The sequence below is a fragment of the Xenopus tropicalis genome, chromosome 5, assembly GCF_000004195.4.
Source record: "Xenopus tropicalis strain Nigerian chromosome 5, UCB_Xtro_10.0, whole genome shotgun sequence".
Lineage (NCBI taxonomy): Eukaryota > Metazoa > Chordata > Amphibia > Anura > Pipidae > Xenopus > Xenopus tropicalis.
In genome coordinates this window covers 134,249,589-134,270,922 of record NC_030681.2, presented here as the reverse complement: position 1 = coordinate 134,270,922, position 21,334 = coordinate 134,249,589, and the positions used below count along the sequence as shown (strand labels likewise).

Here is a 21,334-nt window from a genome sequence, read left to right as displayed (position 1 = left end):
TTTTCTTTCTATTTACATACTAATTCCCCTGAAAATAACACTTTTGATACTGCATTTAGGTTACAAATGAGCTTTATCAGCTTTAACCAATATATGAATCATTAAGTGTCAAGACACTAAAGGGGTACAGGTATGGGACCTATTATCCAGAATGCTCAGGACCTGGAGTTTCCGTAGTTTTGATCTCCATAACTTAATTCTGCTAAAAATCATTTAAACATTAAATAAACCCAATGGGATGGTTTTGCCCCTAATAAGTATTAATTATATCTTAGTTGGGATCAAGTACAGGTACTGTTTTATTATTACAGAGAAAAGGGAATAATTTAACCATTAAATAAACCCAATAGGGCTGTTCTGCCCCAATAAGGGGTAATTATATCTTAGTTGGGATCAAGTACAGGTACTGTTTTATTATTACAGAGAAAAGGGAATCATTTAACCATTAAATAAACCCAATAGGGCTGTTCTGCCCCCAATAAGGGGTAATTATATCTTAGTTGGGATCAAGTACAGGTACTGTTTTATTATTACAGAGAAAAGGGAATCATTTAACCATTAAATAAACCCAATAGGGCTGTTCTGCCCCCAATAAGGGGTAATTATATCTTAGTTGGGATCGAGTACAAGATTCTGTTTTATTATTACAGAGAAAAAGAAAACCATTTTTTAAAATTAGAATTATTTGCTTTTAATGGAGTCTATGGGAGATGGCCATTCCGTAATTCGGAACTTTCTGGATAATGGGTTTCCAGATAAGGGATCCCATACCTGTACTATGTGTTTGTGGCCCTGTTCACCTGTTTTTTAATCAGCACACCAGCATAGGTGTTACTACCATTCATCTGCCAGACTTTGCTGTCCATATGTACTGTGTAATTGTGCTGAGTGCTAACACAGGGTTATATTTTCTTAGTTCTTCTGTTACCCCTTCCTGATATATAATAAGTGGAAAATGCATCCCTGCCTGTCTAAACAGAAAAAAAGCTTTATCTAATGATTACTTTGCAGAAAGAGGCACTGGTGTCACATAAACAGAACAGTGAATATATATATATATATATATATATACACACAAGTACATAGAGCAGTGCAGTTTGCAGAATTAGGCTCAGTCTGGTTGAATTCAGGCATAATGTGGAACACAGAACCTAAGGTTTCAAGCTAAGAGGTTAGGCTAACTTAGCTCACATAATAATTGGATTCAGGATGTGAGATATATGTAGGTAATTCCAAGGTTCATAACACCGCCGAGCAGAGGAAACAGCAAGGAGAAACAGTGACAGTAGGAAGAGAGGAAGAAGTCTTTGATAAAAAGGAAAGAACAAAGGTGAATATTGCGGGGCTGATGCTGCACTCTTATGAAAAGGTTATTAGAGAGAAATGTCAATATATAAAGTAGCAGGAAGCTTTTAACCCTGCCATCAAGGTCTTAAACTGAGCAGGGAAATAAAAGCCTCCGTTCTGATAGTTCAGACCATAAAATGCTAATGCACAAGTAAAGAGATGTACTTGATAGGGATATGCAGGGATATTAGGCCTTTACTGAGTGTATCTGAATATATTCAAATACCTGATACATATAGTATCTCCTTGAGAAGAACGTACTCTGCCCTCATTATTGATCAAGGAACAAAAGGGAAAAGTGAATTGCAGTACAGGTGTGGGCTCCATTATCTGGAAACCCATTATCCAGGAAACTCAGAATTACGGGAAGGCCATCTCTCATAGACTTCATTTGAATCAAATAATTCCAATGTTTTTTTTAAATGATTTCCTTTTTCTCTGTAATAATAAAACAGTACCTGTTTGTTCTTGATCACAACTAAGATATAAATGAATCCTTATAGGAGGTAAAAACATTTGTATTAAGAGAAGGAAGAGGAGAAGATTAAAAATACAAGGAATGATAATGTAGAGAAAGAAAAATAATACAAGGAAATAAGGATGATGGGTCTGTGGACTACAGAAACATATAGAGTAGCACCTTGCCCTGAGGTACTTAATTACTGGCATGCCAGAACATGTAGTAACACCCTGTGTGCCATTACCCCTACTTTTGCTAAACAACTGAACCATAATAAATACATGTTTTGTTGCTGTTTTGGTTTTTTTTTGTAATCTTGACGATGCAGAATTGAGTTGCAATACACAACTGCTCATGTAAAGAATTAAAATCTTCCACTCACACGAACATGTTCCCCTGTGACAACTTAAAACAAAAGCAGCTTTACTCAGCATCTGATGGGCTCCTGAACATATACCCAATAACTCAACATGCATCATTTACTGGGATAACTGCATTGCCCTGTGGCTCCCCAGATGATAGATCTGTACTGTTCCTTAGGACATTTGCAGCACATGTTACTATCAGAGTTAAATGGGTGGGTAAGGTTTATTCTCACTATAACTCTAGAGTCAATGCTTACTCAAATACGGTCTATAACTTGATTTCTTTTGAAAGTACCCGAGAAGACATGAAGGTCCACGAATCCCAAAATGAGATATTTTTATTTTTTTTTATTAAAAATGTAATTCTTTGTAAAGTCTCTGACTCAAATAGGGTCCATAACTTTTTTTTTTAAAGCACCCAAGAAAACATGAACTTCCAGGATGCCCTATTAGAGTCAGAGACTAGCATTAGCTCTTCATTAAGAATGTGAAACATATTCTTTTCAGACATTATATGTTTCCTGGAACCTTAGTTCTTCTTGGGTACATTCAGAAGAAATCAAGTTATAGACCTTATTTGAGTAAAAGAGCCTTTAGGTCTAACTTGATTTCTTCTGAAAGTACCCAAGAAGAACTAAGGTTCCAGGAAACATATAATGCCTGGAAAGGATATGTTTCACATTCTTAATGAAGAGCTAATGTTAGTCTCTGACTCAAATAGGGTCTATAACTTGGTTTCTTTTCAAAGTACCTGAGTAGACATGAAGTTCCAGGAAGCCCATAATGCCTGAAAGGGACACAGTCTTATGTTTTGGGGTTCGGTACCAGCCCAAGGCAACCAAAGCCCTTTAGCAGGGAAGATCTGTGTCTTCAAAGATCCCCCCAGTAGCTCCCATCTTCTTTTCTGTTGATTCCCAGCACATGCTACTGAGCTTAGGGACCCACTCACAATATACCGTATATATAGACTAGAAATATGAAATCATTCGGATTCACAGCTCTGAAACCAGTGCAATTAGCATCAGCATTTAATAATCAGCACTGTAGCTTATCAGCTTATATAACAGGCCAGCCTCATTTTCTGCTTGATAATGTCTTTTTTTTTTGCCGCGACTGCGCCCATTTTGATGCACGACAAATTTTTCCGTGACTAATTTTTGCAGGAGTTTCATGCAACAATTCGCCAATAGCGAAATGCCGAAATTCGCTGCAAATCCATGTCTGGCAAAAAAAAATCGGTCATCACTGCTCAGAGCCCACTGTCCCAGACAGTTCTCCAAGATGACAACTGTAAAGACCTATATCATTACTACAGATATGGGACCTGTTATCCAGAATGTTCGGGACCTGGGGTTTTCCGGATAAGGGATTGTTCTGTAATTTGGATCTCCATAACTTAAGTCTACTAAACATCATTTAAATATTGAATAAACCCAATAGGACTGTTCTGCCCCCAATAAGGATTAATTATATCTTAGTTGGGATCAAGTACAGGTACTGTTTTATTATTACAGGGAAAAGGGAATCATTTAACCATTAAATAAACCCAATAGGACTGTTCTGCCCCCAATAAGGGGTAATTATATCTTAGTTGGGATCAAGTACAGGTACTGTTTTATTATTACAGAGAAAAGGGAATCATTTAACCATTAAATAAACCCAATAGGGCTGTTCTGCCCCCAATAAGGGGTAATTATATCTTAGTTGGGATCAAGTACAAGGTACTGTTTTATTATTACAGAGAAAAGGGAATCATTTAACCATGAAATAAACCCAATAGGGCTGTTCTGCCCCCAATAAGGGGTAATTATATCTTAGTTGGGATCAAGTACAGGTACTGTTTTATTATTACAGAGAAAAGGGAATCATTTTTAAAAATTAGAATTATTTGCTTATAATGGAGTCTATGGGAGAGGGCCTTTCTATAATTCTGAACTTTCTGGATAATGGGTTTCCAGATAAGGGATCCCATTCCTGTACTATAGAGATGCTGAACCTTTAGGCTAGTGCAGCCAGTTTAGTATATAAAATATGGCATTATGACATAGTTCTCCTTTAATGAAGAGATGCTATGTAGAGTCACTGGTGCATCAAAGTTAGTTATAAAAGAAGACTGAACTCATTCAGTGACTTGTGGGATGGTCTGAGCTTAATCTGAATCTGACAATTTACATAAGAACATTAATAGCATTTTTGGGAGTTCTGTTCTTTGTCTGAAACAAAAAGTTAATTTACTATTTCAGATAAAAAAAAAACCCTTTGTACATAGAAGCCAAGAACATATATTCCTGCCCTGGGATGTATCTGGTTAAAATACATTTGGTTCTAAGATAAAAGGCTACAAAAATGCTTGAATGTTCCTACACCATTATGGAAAAGGACAGAACATCATTATAGACATCTTATATCCCACTGCTTTTTGCCATCACAGATGAAGCATGGATTGAGAAAAAGCTCTTATAATCTAATGCAATGGAGAATTGAGGGGTTTCTGATTCAAAACAGAAAAGCACAGGATATTAAAGAGTTTACACTTAAGGCCCTATCTATCAAAGCTTGAAAAAATGCATTTTTCCCTTTCATCCGTTTCAGCTGATGTCTCAGACTTAGCCGATGCTATTTATTAAATGCTGAAGAAACTTCGTCGAAATCAAATACTTCAAAAAAGATTCCTGAATGAATGCAACTTAACCTGGCATATCAAAAATGCTTTTTAGTCATACTCAGTGACTTTTTAGTTTTTTATAGACAGCGCTAGAAATTTCCTTCCCATAGGATATACTGTACTAGTTAGTTTCAGCTTCATGCATGCCGAATTTACTGCCCCACCTTCCCTTCCTCATGGAACAAGTCATAAAGCAACTGTATTTCGAATTTGCTTTTCTTACAAGTAAAGGTATGGGACCTGTTATCCAGAATGCTCGGGACCTGGGGTTTTCTGTCATTTGGATCTCAATAACTTAAGTTATTAAATAAACCCAATATGGCTGTTCTGCCCCCAATAAGGATTAATTATATCTTAGTTGGGATCAAGTACAGGTACTGTTTTATTATTACAGAGAAAAGGGAATCATTTAACCATTAAATAAACCCAATATGGCTGTTCTGCCCCCAATAAGGATTAATTATATCTTAGTTGGGATCAAGTACAGGTACTGTTTTATTATTACAGAGAAAAGGGAATCATTTAACCATTAAATAAACCCAATAGAGCTGTTCTGCCCCCAATAAGGGGTAATTATATCTTAGTTGGGATCAAGTACAAGGTACTGTTTTATTATTACAGAGAAAAGGGAATCATTTAACCATGAAATAAACCCAATAGGGCTGTTCTGCCCCCAATAAGGGGTAATTATATCTTAGTTGGGATCAAGTACAAGTACTGTTTTATTATTAGAGAGATAAAGGAAATCATTTTTAAAAATTAGAATTATTTGCTTATAATGGAGTCTATGGGAGATGGCCTTTATGTAATTCGTAACTTTTTGGATAATGGGTTTCCGGATAAGGGATCCCCTACCTGTACTTCCACTCCAGGGAATGCTGCACTCTTGTATATACTGTAAGGATTTCAGGTAGTTGGACCGTGGTCTCACTGGGGACAAGACCTGTGGGTGCACTTTCAAACACGTCAAAGCAGAGGCTCAGACAGTTCAATTCAATGTAACTGGTCGTTGGTCAGTTTATTTAAGGCAAGGAGAGAGGCAAAACAAAATAGAAAAAGGAAATACAGAAAACAACAAATCCTAAGCCTGTCTGGCTCTAACTAGTGATGAGGGAATCTGTTTGGTTTTGCTTTGCTGTAAAATTCGTGAAACGACCAGACAATTTGCAAAACGGTGAAAAATCTGCGAAATGTGTTTGTCGCCCGGGCCTTTTTTTATGTGGCATTTTTGGGCGCAAGACAAATTTTTCCGTGGTGAATTTTGATGCGACTGTGTCCATTTTGATGTGACGGTGCCTATTTTGACACGACTGCGCACAATTTGACACTAACGTGACTTTTTTTTTGACGTGTAACAAATTCTTCCATGGTGAATTTTCGCGAAACAATTCGCCAATGGTGAAATGCAGGAAATTTGCAGAGACTCCATGCCTGGCGAAAAAATTTGCTCATCACTAGCTCTAACTAATACATAGATATTTTCTCCTCACTTGTGTCCCATCCCTTACAAAACCAAATGCTCAAATAAGTTTACAGGGATGTAAGATCACTCAAAACAGCAGCTCTGCTTTCACCAAGGTTCTCTCTCTCTAAGGCTAATGCCACACTTAGGGGCTGATTTACTAAGACACGAATTCGAATTGGAAAAATTCCGATAGGAAAACGAACATTTTGCGTCTTTTTCATATTTTTTGCGATTTTTTTTCGGCACCTTTACGACTTTTTGGAAATTGTCGCGACTTTTTCGTTACCAATACGATTTTCGAGAAAAAACGCGAGTTTTTCGTAGCCATTACGATTCGCTTGTATCTTGTCGCGACTTTTTCGGATTGAGCGCTCTTAAGCGGCAGCCGAAACTTTCAGACTTAGCATGATTTTGGAAGCCTCCCATAGGACTCAATGGCACCCTGCAGCTCCAACCTGGCCCAAGGAAAGTCTCCCATAGGGCTCAATGGCACCCTGCAGCTCCAACCTGGCCCAAGGAAAGCCTCCCATAGGGCTCAATGGCACTCTGCAGCTCCAACCCGGCCCAAGGAAAGTCTCCCATAGGGCTCAATGGCACTCTGCAGCTCCAACCCGGCCCAAGGAAAGTCTCCCATAGGGCTCAATGGCACTCTGCAGCTCCAACCCGGCCCAAGGAAAGTCTCCCATAGGGCTCAATGGCACTCTGCAGCTCCAACCCGGCCCAAGGAAAGTCTCCCATAGGGCTCAATGGCACTCTGCAGCTCCAACCTGGCCCAAGGAAAGTCTCCCATAGGGCTCAATGGCACTCTGCAGCTCCAACCCGGCCCAAGGAAAGTCTCCCTTAGGGCTCAATGGCACTCTGCAGCTCCAACCCGGCCCAAGGAAAGTCTCCCATAGGACTCAATGGCACTCTGCAGCTCCAACCCGGCCCAAGGAAAGTCTCCCATAGGGCTCAATGGCACTCTGCAGCTCCAACCCGGCCCAAGGAAAGTCACCATACTGAAGCTTGAATGAATCCGAACGCTACGAAAAAATCGCAACATTTTGCACAACATTCGGATGGCAACGGAAAAGTCGCAATAATTTTCCGAAAAAATCGCCAAATACCGATCATTACGAAAAAAACGCAATCGGACGCATTCAGCCGGTTCGTGAGTAAGTAAATGGGCCCCTTAGCGTTTTTGGCAAGCAGAAAAATGCTTGCCAAAAATAGTGCCATACATTCCTACCTGTGCCTGCACCAAATGAACGAAATACACTCAGGTGCAGGCACATGTAGCCAATATCCACCGATAATATGAAGTCTTGCGTTTTTTGATGGATATCGGCTACATGTGCCTGCACCTGGGCATATTCCATTCATTCAGGTGCACACAAGGTAGGGTACATTTTTTGGCTTGCTGAGAATAAGCCCGTGTGGCATTAGCCTTACACTGAAAATCCCAGCTCCTCTTCTTAGGGAGCCACCCCTGCGCAGCTGCAGCCTAACCACCTTGCAGCTACCTGACTGGGAACCCAATTCACCTGGAGCAGCCTACTGGAATGGAGGAATCAGCCACTTTTGTTCATTGGCCCCAGTGATTCTGTAAACCAGCTTTTACTCAAGCTGAACAATAGTAAAATAAACACTGTATTTTTTTCCCATTGCAAAACTGACATTTGCTGAAGTGGAATCTGGGGGAAATATACACTGCATCAAACTGTGTCCCAGTGCTACTCTTACAATACATACAAACACATACATTTATAGGCTCTTTAAACTGAAAATGTCAACTTTATTATTAAAATCCAGAGTGTGTAAACATTTTTAAATTGAAGAAACAAAACAAAAAGAGACAAAGAAAAACTTTGCCACCCTTGGGCTCAGGGTTTGTAGGGCCCAACCACAATAACAGTGTGACCAATGACTGTACCTTTGTAATTAAAAAATATACACCTTTCCAGATATTTGCTAACAGCCTTTCATTCTACTACTCTTTTCACTAAGGCTGATGCCACACGGGCGTATTCTCGGCAAACCAAAAACTGCTTGCCAAGAATACGCCCCGCTACTGTAGTTTTTGCCTACCTTGAGCCTGCACCCGAATGAATAAAATACGCTTGGGTGCAGGCACATGTAGCCGATATCTGCCAAAAAACGCTAGACTTCACATCTTCGGTGGATATTGGCCACATGGGCCTGAAATATGCGCCATACGCTCAGTGTTGCATTGGCCTATCGGCTTTCTCACTGTGCTTCCCAGGTCTATATGCTAATTACCCAACAGGTGAAAATATTCAGGGGAATTAACCCCCAAATAGGAGATAAACTGGGGTAAAATATATAACCCTCCAAACTCCTCCCCAGTTTCCAGCTCATAATATGTGTGTGTGTGTTTGGTTGTAAATTTGGAATATGGAAGTTGAATCAGATTCTAGCTTACATAAAACAGCTATGACATTACAATTGTGCAGGAATATTGCACAAAAAAACACAATGTTTCCCTTTTACATAGTTACATAGGGTTGAAAAAAGACCATCAAGTTCAACCTATCCAAGTAAACCCACTTTTTATTTTTGCTTGAAAAAATATTTGTTGGACCCTGGTGGTTTACTCCTGTGCTGTGTGAGAGAGTGATAGGTAAGGAAGTGTCCATCAGTAGATCTCTACTACCTACATGCTCGGGCAACACAACATCGGCTGAGTCTGCAAATCGGTTATTTGTGATTTAAAAAGATGATATTTAAACAAGTAAAAAAACTTTTCGAATGTAATCTCTTTATATAAAAAAAATTCTTACTGGTGGCGTCTTAAAAATGTAGAAAGATGAGCCCTTCAAAACCAGGAACTTGAATTTATACATGTGGGATCCATCAGAACCTTGGACTTTCTCACTCACCCAGCCCATGTGAATGATCTGAAAAGAAAGAAAATATTATTGTGAAACCGAAGTCTAATATATTGACATGAAAACTAACTGAAGCCTAATGCTGCTTCTCAGGCCTCAGTAGAGAATAAAGGATCCCAAGTGACATCTAGATTATTGATTGATTGATTGATTGCATCAGTCACACCAAGAGCATCAGAAAGCAATACTATATATTCTATTCTTTTTTATAGTTTTTCTAATAAATTCAGTACTGTAGGGAAAGTTGTGAAATTCACCTGAGACTAAGTTAGATAATATTAGAAAAGACACTGAGACTATATTTCCTTTGAACTGGTAGAGGCTGGCCACAGTTTTATTGAACATTTTTGTAAAATCGGATAAACTGTCCTTACCATGCCTTAAAAAAACATTCCATACCCAGATACCAGCCACTGCAGCAATGGTGGTGGGCATGTAAAGTTAACTTTGTTAACATGTATCAAATGGCAAGGACAGAATTAAATATCCACCAACAGCTGTGACGTAACACACCAACCAATCAACAGCAGAAAGTTTCACACATACACAAGTATAGTGTACAATAGTGTATTGCACAACATATAAGTAAACCCACAAGGGCAACAAGAAGAGTTGGTGGGACGGACCATCTCCATTGTAGGAGGCCAGACACACTGCCAGGATCTAGCACAGCTCTCCAGGTGCCAAAGATAGTAAAAACAAGACCAGTAAGGGAACTCTGATTTATAAAATAGTACCCCACATGCTCAGCACATCTATACACGAATTTATATGAACAAAAAAAATATTAATTGTGAATGCTCCCCCCCAAAAAAACGCATATGCAAAAGGGCTCCAAATGCACCGGACACAGCGGCTTGCTTAAGACTCGATTTTTATTGCTCCCCCTTTGAAAAACCTTCTCATTATTTCTAGAAAGCCTGATATTTTTAATTGAAATACATTTGTAGACCGTTTTGGCTTTTTTTTCTTTTATAGATAGTTGAACATACCACTGGTGAAAGAAAACACACTAGTTCATTCTATTCATGTGGGTAATCACTCAAAAGACAGATATAGTATTACATATTATTAAAAGACAGTGACCTCCAGGTTAGGCGGGCTCATTTTAATTCAATAATGTCCCGTTTGAGCACTGGAGACCAGAACTGAACAGCATATTCTAGATGGGGCCTTACCAGCGCTCTGTAAAGGGGAAGAATAATCCTCCCGTGAATCTATACCCCTTTTAATACAGCTCAAAACCTTGTTTGCCCTTGCAGCTGCTGCCTGGCATTGCTTGCTACAGCCAAGTTTATTATCTACAAGGACTCCAAGGTCCTTCTCCATTATGGATTTGCCTAGTGCAGTCCCATTAAGGGTATACAGGGCTTGCATATTTTTACATCCCAGGTGCATGACCTTACATTTATCCACATTAAATCTCATCTGCCACTTAGCTGCCCAGATTGCCAGTTGGTCAAGATCCTGCTGCAAGGATGCCACATCCTGGATAGAATTATTTTCCCCTAAGTCATTTATGAACAAGTTAAACAAAAGTGGACCCAGTACAGAACCCTGAGGGACCCCACTGAGAACTTTATTCCAAGTAGAGAATGTACCATTAACAACCACCCTCTGTACCCGATCCTGTAGCCAGTTTCCTATCCATGTGCAAACGGCTTCACTAAGACCAACAGACCTTAGCTTAGAAAGCATCGTTTGCGGGGTGCTGTACCAAACGCTTCTGTGAAGGGTCTGTGATACACGGCAGAGAAACTGATTTAATTTCTCTCTAATGAGATTAGGAAGTGATACCAAAAGGCTCCAACAAGTCTGCCCCTGATTAGGAACAATGGGCAGAGCCAGCTGGGGCAGATAATCCAGTTACCCTGGGATTAAAATATCTACGCACCCCTGCAAAATAACAATAAGGACTTGCTGGGAGGCAGGGCCAATAGGGACATAAAAAGAGCCCCAAAGAGAGACCTGTAGTGGGTCGTCAGAGAGAGGGAAGAACTGCACATTGGATCTACCACTTCACTACCCTTCGGCCATTATTCACTTGGAGTTTTATTTAGACTTTTGTGGGACTTCAGAACTGCCTTTTTGTTATCCATAGAAGGATTTGTTGGATTCTACAAAATAAAAGGATAAACTGCCACATGGTTTCCCTTCAATATTCTGCCATGCTTCTGTTTCGTCATTGTCATGACAGCTTCGACAAAATCCAAATAGATGATATCTACTGCATCCCCACTGTCCAGCTTCTTACTTACCTCATCATAAAAAGCAATTAAACTTGTCTGACATGACCTGTCCTTAATAAAACCACACTGATTGCTGCTCATAATGGCATTCTCCACTACATTATTTTGTATGTGATCCCTTAACAAGCCTTCAAATAACTTGCCCACCACGGATGTCAGACTTACAGGCCTATAATTGCCAGGCTGAGATCTTACTCCCTTTTTAAATATAGGAATGACATTCGCCTTCTTCCAATCCACAGGCACCATACCAGATGACAGCGAGTCATGTATGGAGGGCTAATACACAGGCCAATAAACCTCCCCATGTAGCCATATTCCTACAATATTTACAGCTTGATAAAAAAAAATGATACTTTAGGATTTACTCAACAGTTCAATTTGACCAGGATTACCCCCCCCCCATTAATTATAATAAATCTGCCACAATGACCCATAATGCAGTGTAGGGAAGCAGGGGTTGACGGGGCTAGGAGAGGCAACCCTCCTCCCACAAGTTGCTGGGTCTGTGATTGGCCAGTTTGTAAAGTTTCTGGGCTTTGGCTGTAGGGGGGGAAGAGCTACACAGGAACATGAGCCTTACATTTTAGTTGGCGCAGGACACCCGGAGGAGCAGCAGCTCGCAGTGTCCCACCCTCCCTCCCTAGGAGGCGGAGTGTTTTTTGTTGTCGTAGTTAGTGGAGGGCACCTTTACACAGAGCCATAGGGGAAGTTAAAAAGGGGTATTTGACAAGGAGTAGAAGTAGCTTGGCAGGTCCTGATAGGAAGGTAGGCAGCCTGGTATATTGCTGGGGAGAACAGAGGCAGGAACCAGAAAGAGAGCAGGGTGAGCCATTGGGGCGAGTAAGGCAAGGTTGCCAGTTTAAGTAAATGTTTGTTATAAAAACGGTTTGGTTACAAGTTGACAATGTTATACATGTTAAGTGATGTTTACTGTTATTACATAAATAAACAACTGCGGCCATCTCTTTCCAACCAAGATGTCTGAGTTTCATTAGGGATAGGAGGTACGGGGTTGGTTCCAATGAGGAGGGTGCAGTCTTGAGAATATTTGTGCACAATGCGCATTTCATGCGATTTGCAAGAAAATGGGCACCACAGTAAAACATTTAGGTGTTTGGGAAAACATTTACAAAACAACCGTATGCAAATAAATATGCGCTGCACAAACTTTATAAATGACCCCCATAGTCTTCTTGTTACCAAAGATAAACTGTACGCTTTCAATGAAATTAATTCTGCAATCACTGTTTTAATAAAGAAACTGCTAAACTCAATCCTTTTTTTTTTTTTTTGCAGTTCTGATTTTACAGAACGTCCCACAGAATCAAGGTGATTAAATAAAAAATGCATTAGACGAAAACTAAGTGCTTTCAATGCGCAATTTATCGCGGCACTAATACGGCGTGGATATGTCCCCATCTGATTTGTGAAGATGCAGTGAGATTATTTATTAAAGATAAACTGAGCAAATGTTCACTGAATCTCCTTTTATCAATCCTTAAAAGCTTTTCTTGCAGGGCTGGACTCAAAAAGTAATTAAAACCACTTGCCGATGCCATAAATATTATTTAAGGATTTCAATAGTAATGTGAGGAATATGCTTAAAGCAAGAAGAGTTTCAAAGTGACATCTCGGCAATTATTAACCTATTTTAATGTCAAAACTCCTCACCCAAGTTGTCACTTGCTTGATTATCTAACATAATTCCAAATTACTGCAAGCTCAAATTTATACACATACCACGTCAATCACCATTATTTTAAATAAATTAAGTTCTATCTCATTCGCTTGTAATGTTTCTGCCATTCTTTGCAGCGAGCCACAGTTGGATGATTGCAGTGAGCAGGTGTTCCATATTGTTTGCCTCCTGTAACAGTATATGGTAGGGTGGCGAAGGATTTAATGCAAAACACACACTGAACTTAGATTACCAATTAAATGTAAGTTCACATTCCACTTTTTGGGTCTCATGAACACAAAAATAGTTGAAGTCTTCTGTATAAACAACCCTACCCCTCCATTAATATTTTCCCTATTACATATACACAAACAAAGCTACATTAAAAAGTGTCCCCATTATTCTAAAGAGAAGCTCAGGGTGTTATAGAAAGCACATTGAGGTTCTACCTTGCTACATACAGGACTACATACAAGTCCTCCTTGCCATTTTATACACTACAAGGCCTATTTTCCCCTTCCTATTCAGGATTTCAGTGTCCACTGTAATACTATCAGTATCAGTGAAAATTGCAGCCTTGATTCTTTCTGCAAAGCTCTGTTTTGTTTTCCATTAGGTTGATAATAATAATCTGCTGTTTCCCAGTCACTTCTCTGGGCATGGCTGCCCCTAGCCTCCACCAAATAAATAACTAAGACATAACAGATAGCATTAAGAACATACAATAGTTATCCATTAGAAAGTGATTGGGGCTTATAAAAGGAACAAGACTCCTTCATTGGGGTAAAAAGTCCAAGCTTAAATCTACAATATTAACCACTGTCGCGGAATGGATCTCAGAAATGGACATTCGCAAGTTTGAGGAATTATGCACTGATTCATATAAAGCTAAACAAAATCGTTGGGCCACTTGGCGGCTTTGGCTAGCAAACGATGATAACAAGCTCAACTAACCACGATGGTGAATAAATAATAGAGAGCAGACTCTGCCAGACTGTGTTCCCATTAGGGGCGGGCCAAGCCGCCCGGGTGCCCTAGGCAACCCGGTCGGCCACCTTGCCCCTGCACCTTCCTCATTCGCCTCCCCCCCCTTTGGCACGCATGCGCAGTTGAACGCGTGGGTGGGGGCGGGGTTCGCGTTGTGATTCGATGGATCATTGTCCCCACCGCGTAAGGACAAGCGGTGGGGGCAATGACTAAAGAGAGCGGACTAGGGGTAGGTAGGAGAGGCTGCCTTGCGCCCCCCAATCGTTGCGCCCTAGGCAGCTGCCTCTTCTGCCTACCCCTAGTTCCGGCCCTGGTTCCCATTAAGTTCAGTAAATGATGATGTATGTTTTGATCAGGCCCTAGCCAAACGGAAATTTTGTCAGCTGGGGGCTATTGGCTATTGACTTTCTGCCCAACTTTAGACACCTTACCCACCTGGAACCTTCCCCCCGGTTATCAAAATCCAATCCATTAACCATAAGCAGTTCTGACAACGGACAGTTTGATTTTTCCTTTATCTTATTCATGTGCCTAGTATTATAAATGACAAGGAGCACTGGAATTTTACTTTGTATCTAGGCTTAATATGTTTCTCTGTTATTGTTGAAATACTATTTGGATGTTCTTGTCATTCAAAAGCTGGATTGTTTATAAAACCCAAAACAAATTTCAAAAATTGGAAAAAAAAAAGTCCAAGCTTCTTCTAAATACACTTTTGGGGCTCCCACCAGCCCCAAGGGTCCACCCAGAGTCTCATCTTCTATGTCTCAGTGTTACTAGTGTTACTAAATGATCGTACCCCTATGTAGGTGCTTAGTTTGATTATAAATTAATCAGGTAAATAAGAGGGAATGCACTAGAGTGTTGTATGTTTGGGAACCACACTCTCCTCAGCATCATATAAAAGGCAAATGTTTCCTTTCGCCTTCCAAGCAAGCTGATGTGGTGTCTGATTGTTTTGAAGAAAATGTTTCTACTACAATACTTGTTGGCAATAGACTGCCAGATTAGCTCATTTAGTAAATTTTAAAGTTTCCTATTACAGGTATGGGACCCGTTATCCAGAATGCTCGGGACCAAGGGTATTCCGTATAAGGGGTCTTTCTGTAATTTGGATCTCCATACCTTAAGTCTGCTAAACAATCAATAAAACATTAATTAAACCCAATAGGATTGTTTTGGCTCCAATAAGGATTATTTATATCTTAGTTGGGATCAAGTACAGGTACTGTTTTATTATTACAGAGAAAAGGGAATCATTTAACCATTAAATAAACCCAATAGGGCTGTTCTGCCCCCAATAAGGGGTAATTATATCTTAGTTGGGATCAAGTACAGGTACTGTTTTATTATTACAGAGAAAAGGGAATCATTTAACCATGAAATAAACCCAATAGGGCTGTTCTGCCCCCAATAAGGGGTAATTATATCTTAGTTGGGATCAAGTACAGGTACTGTTTTATTATTACAGAAAAAAAGGAAACCATTATTTAAAATTTGAATTATTTGATTATAATGTAGTCTATGGGAGATGGCCTTCCCATAATTCAGAGCTTTCTGGATAACGTGTCCCATACATGTACAGAATATGCCTGACATTTATATACAAATATCATAAAAATGTAGGCAATTACACTGCTATCCACCCATCCATATTCTTCTTTCCCCTGGTCTGTTTATTTCTCAGATTAATATGTGTATTTATATGAATAAATGTACTTTAAAAAAGCTTAGTCATCTAGCTATATTTCAACACTACAAAGCATTAAGTGCCTTGAAATGCAGAAATATAATTATGGTTAACATGTGAGGAGCATCAATAATATGCAAAGCTAATTGTGTACCTTGATAAGTATTCACAGCTTAATTACATTTGATCTGGTGTCTACAATGGTCATTTATTAAATACCACAATAATACTTTTTATTCCCATATCGAATGAGTTTCTGCATCTCTATTAGGTGCTCTGAGTAACCTTCATTCATTTCACAATTTTAAAAATATCCATTGGTTTGTTTACTGATGCAAATAAAACTATTTCCAGATTTAAAAATCTTCAAAGCATCAAAGAGTTTGAAGATCTCCTACTGTTAATGATATGATTAATTCCTTTATATCTATGATTGGTATTTTTCCCATTATCCACACTACCATTTGCCTATGGATCCATTGCCTGTGGATTGTAAGGAGGTGAACAATAATAGTAGCAACACATACAGTACATTGTTTAATAATAATTAAGAGATGCCTAGTTTACACTAGAGTTGCCCACTCATCAGCCCTTAGCTATAATCTCGCCAACATCAAAGGCTGATTGTGTGTATTGTGAGTTGGAATTCAACAGCTTCAGAGTGAATTTCCAGAAGTATGTCATGCAGAAGGATAATATGTTCAATCAACAGCAGAGCCCATTGGAGAGCAGAAGCAAGCTAGCAGGGAGGTGAGAAATTAGCAATACAAAGGTAATCACCCAAATGACAGTATTACCATTGAAGAGTGGTCAACAAAGTCCATGTCAGTCCGAGAATAGGACAGAATAAAAAATAGAAGGCTGTCAGATAGATTAAGAAAAACATTACTTCTTTCCAGATAAGGTGCTGCTTCATATGTAGGACCTATAACCATCATAGTGATACAGGTGGCCCTTGCCGCTCTCTTCTAAACCCCAATAGAAACAGATGGGAAGGATTAGGGAATTGTGGACAATGAGGTTGCAGTATAATCACCAGGCACATCAAGGTCAGGATTGGAAAGGGCAGCAAAGTCAGTATCAAGAATATCCATTAGTAGAGAATGCAGCAGGCAAGATGGGCTCAAGCACAGGCCAACATCACAAACCAGGAATTCAATAATAGTAACACCACAGAAGTGAGACGGAGAGGGCACTAAACCGAGTAAGTCTGGGAATAAAAAGGCATTTGGCACCACAACTGTATCCATCATGTCACATAGATGAAACAAAATATTTGTCTCAGCATGATACCTTGAATCAATTTAGAAACAGCTCAACATACTGGTGTGCCCATGTACCATAGTAGATAGGGACGGGCCAGAGTAATTCTGGTAAATTCTTAGAAGTGGCAAGCACAAAAACAATTTTGTTTTCAGCTATGTCAGCCATAATCTCTTAGTGATGAGCAATCTGTCCCACAAAAAATAGATGCGGGCGACAAAAAAAAATTGTGCAACAAATGTGTTTCGCCAAAAATTTGCTTAACGCATTTGTCGCACAATTTTTTTTGGCACCCGCATCTGTTTATTCTTGCCAGCGTCTATTTTTTGTCGCCCACACTTTTTTTGATGCACTGCGGCAAATTTTGCCGCGACCGCTCCATCTTTTAACGCAACCTGGCCCTTTTTTGATGTAACCGAGCCCAATTTGTTGCGCGACAAAAAAAAATTTACGCACACCAAATTTTTCTGTGGTGAATTTTCTCGGACATTTCACGAAACAATCCATGCCTGCAGAAAAAATTCACTCATCACTACTTTTAACCATACTGGCCACCTGTGGCTGGAATTTCATGCAGAAATACACAAAACAGTTCAGAATCTCCCGAGCATGAGGATTTCAAAACCTGCAGAACTGATTAAACGAAAAGAAGTGATACAAAAAATAAAAAATTTAAAAAAATTAAATAAGGTCTAAATATCTCACCAGTGGTTCTTACCTGATCACACATAGAATAGCATTTGTTAATCATTTTCATCTGTTAAAAAAAAAAGAAAATATAATCAATTCTTATTTATAATTTTATTACATTTACAAATTCTAAAATAACACATAAAATAATTTACAAAATAAAAACCTTAAAATGATAAAGTTTAAAAGAACAGGTAAAAACTTTAGTAATTCTTCAGCTTTTACAGTAAGTGAACATGATTTAAATTGCAGTTCAGACTTTTCTTGAACTTTGATGAAAAAAGCCTCGCCCATTCTAGCCTCAGGTGGAAAAATGGCTAATCACAAAGACTATTTTTTCAAAGAATAGACCCAGAGTACAAAGCTGAGCATTTTCTAAAGATTTTGACACTGATACATTTAAACTGATTGCCTTTCATTACTAAGTGCTTTGATCTGGGTTTGTAAAGGTAACATATAGTACAGGCTCCCTTCTTAATGCTCTGGCCTCTGCAAATATACTGTAGTGAACCAAGGGCAACCCAGTTATTAAGCCTGAAGCAGCCTGTGTGCAAGATAGATGTGTAAGTGTGTGAAAGCTTGGACTGGAACTTGCAAGCTGGGGTACTGGGACTTTTCCCGTGGGACCTGACCTTAGTGGACCCTTTGCCCTTTCTGGTTCACTGAGCATTAACTCCTGTACAGCAATAATGCAACATACAGAACACACAGGATGGCACAGCTGCCCACTTAGAAGTAGTCCTACATGTGTCTATGAATATTTTCATTCATCCAGGTCATGGTATATCTAGTATAAATAAATCTAAAGCAACTGGACTTGTTTGGTAATCATTGAAGACGTTTCACTACTCATCCGAGCAGCTTCTTCAGTTCAACTGACTGGTATGGGAAGTCCTCAGCATATATACTCTTCCACTAATCCTTTCAAAGTAACTCCACAGCATTCACACCTCTGTGAGTTTCAGATGACACCTTTCTGAAGAGTTACAAAGTGCCATTGTGATTGGATTAGTGAAAGAGTATATATACCAAGGACTTCCCATACCAGTCAGTTGAACTGAAGAAGCTGCTTGGATGAGTAGTGAAACGTCTTCAATGATTACCAAACAAGTCCAGTTGCTTTAAATTTATTTATACTGGATAGTCCTACATGTGTATTTTGTGAAGTTGCCACTCTGGTTGCTGTGATATCTCTATGTATAAAATCTTTTCTATAAACATCAATAAACTAGCAACTAGTGGGCAAAAAAGGGGCCTTCTAGGCAATAGTAATCACTTACAATTGAACAGCTGAGCAATAAACCTCTCAAATATAGGAATACCAGGGTTTTTAGGGCTCCAATTGTAGGGCCCTTAATATCAGGGTCTCTGGTGGGCTTTTGATGTTCAAGTCCAACACTGCTTGGACTCACCAATATTCTTTGTGGGAGATAGCTCCCATCTACAAAACATTGGCTTGGAACACTATACAGGTATGGGACCTGATATCCAGAATGCTTGGGACCTGGGGTTTTCCGTATAAGGGGTCTTTCCGTAATTTGGATATCCTACCTTAAGTCTGCTAATAAAATTATTTAAACAGTAATTAAACTCAATAGGATTGGTTTGGCTCCAGTAAGGTTTCATTATATCTTAGTTGGGATCAAGTACAGGTACTGTTTTATTATTACAGAGAAAAGGGAATCATTTAACCATGAAATAAACCCAATAGGACTGTTCTGCCCCCAATAAGGGGTAATTATATCTTAGTTGGGATCAAGTACAGGTACTGTTTTATTATTACAGAGAAAAGGGAATCATTTAACCATTAAATAAACCCAATAGGACTGTTCTGCCCCCAATAAGGGGTAATTATATCTTAGTTGGGATCAAGTACAGGTACTGTGTTATTATTACAGAGAAAAGGGAATCATTTAACCATTAAATAAACCCAATAGGGCTGTTCTGCCCCCAATAAGGGGTAATTATATCTTAGTTGGGATCAAGTACAGGTACTGTGTTATTATTACAGAGAAAAGGGAATCATTTAACCATTAAATAAACCCAATAGGGCTGTTCTGCCCCCAATAAGGGGTAATTATATCTTAGTTGGGATCAAGTACAGGTACTGTTTTATTATTACAGAGAAAAGGGAATCATTTAACCATTAAATAAACCCAATAGGCCTGTTCTGCCCCCAATAAGGGGTAATTATATCTTAATTGGGATCAAGTACAAGGTTCTGTTTTATTACTACAGAGAAAAACGTAACCATTTTGAAAAATGTGAATTATTTGATTAAAATGAAGTCTATGGGAGATGGGCTCTCCGTAATTCGGAATTTTCTGGATAATGGGTTTCTGGATAATGGGATCCGATACCTGTACTACTGAAATGCATTGTATTTCCCCCTGCCTAAGCCCCTAATATATGTATGCAAAGCAGTGAGGTTCTTAATTGAACTGAATCCAGATTCCAGTAGGGTAACTATAGAGGAGGCAGACCCCGTGGTCATGGGGTGGGGGCATTGGGAAATTGGGAGTCCATACAGCGGGGCCTATAGTTGTAAAGTCTTCGCTCCATGCAGAGCAGCTGGGGATTGAAGACTAAGGCAGCAGACATTGACAGAGGGCATGTGGATGACATTGACAGAGGGCAGGTCTATAATAGTATCTAGTAGTATAATGATATCTATTTACGTGTGGTCTGTATCCTGATTAAAGTAATGTTGTATATATGTCCTGCTTCTGAATTAAGCATGATTCTTAAAAGGAGAAGGAAAGGCACCCCCCCCCCCCTCAGTGATTTAGACTTTCCTTCTCCCTTAAGAAGCCATGGCATTTAAGGTGGCCATCGGTCGCACTAAAGATCGTCAGATCCGCCAGTAACCTTCAGGGCTGAAACAGGCAGATAAGGAGGTAGAAACAATAGGATTTCTACCTCCTTCTGCCGATTCAGCGCTGGCGGCAGATTCTATGGCGCCCGATCAAAATCTTTTAACTGGCACAATCGGCGAGTCGACCGATATCAGCAGCCTCCTGCGATATCAGTCGACTCGCCGACTTGCCATACACGCACCGAATATCGCACAAAACGAGGTTTCATACGATATTATTGGTGCGTGTATGGCCAGCTTTAGTTTGGTATAACACACAACAAATTGTATCCACAAGAATAGATCCTCCTAACATGGAAATGACATATATCTGCTAAGCGCTGCATTTTATGAAGTTATAAGTACATGTTCAGCCAGTCAGTGCCTAAATAAATACTTGGTACCCAGGCTAGCAGTGTCTGCAAAATCATTTTAGGGCGTTTTTTATATGGCAATGGACATTTATAGATTTTCTAATTTGTTTCATATCTTCAGTATATCTCTTTTATAGGATGCAATTTGAACATTTATGGTAGAATACATTTTTACTAGAAAATAATTTTACCTTTTGCTTTTTATTTCATACAGGAGTAGGGAAGTTGTAAACATTTCAGAGCTGCCGTAAAAATCTTCTACTAAATTTTATTTGAAAAATCTGCAATGCTAATTAATTTTTTTTTACATTGAAGTACAATTTAGTTATGGGTACTCTTTGAGTTGCAGTTTCAGC

At 39.3% G+C, this 21,334-nt stretch overlaps 1 protein-coding gene across 1 annotated transcript in view; it reads right to left on the bottom strand.

The window, feature by feature from the left end:
* Positions 1–21,334, bottom strand: part of sntg2 (syntrophin, gamma 2) — a 317,357-nt gene that overhangs the window by 55,345 nt on the left and 240,678 nt on the right. The window contains exons 11-12 of the mRNA XM_031902753.1: positions 17,779–17,817; positions 9,083–9,199 (exon numbers count right to left, since the gene is read on the bottom strand). Coding sequence (XP_031758613.1) covers positions 9,083–9,199; positions 17,779–17,817 — 156 coding nt within the window. The remainder of the gene's footprint in view (positions 1–9,082; positions 9,200–17,778; positions 17,818–21,334) is intronic.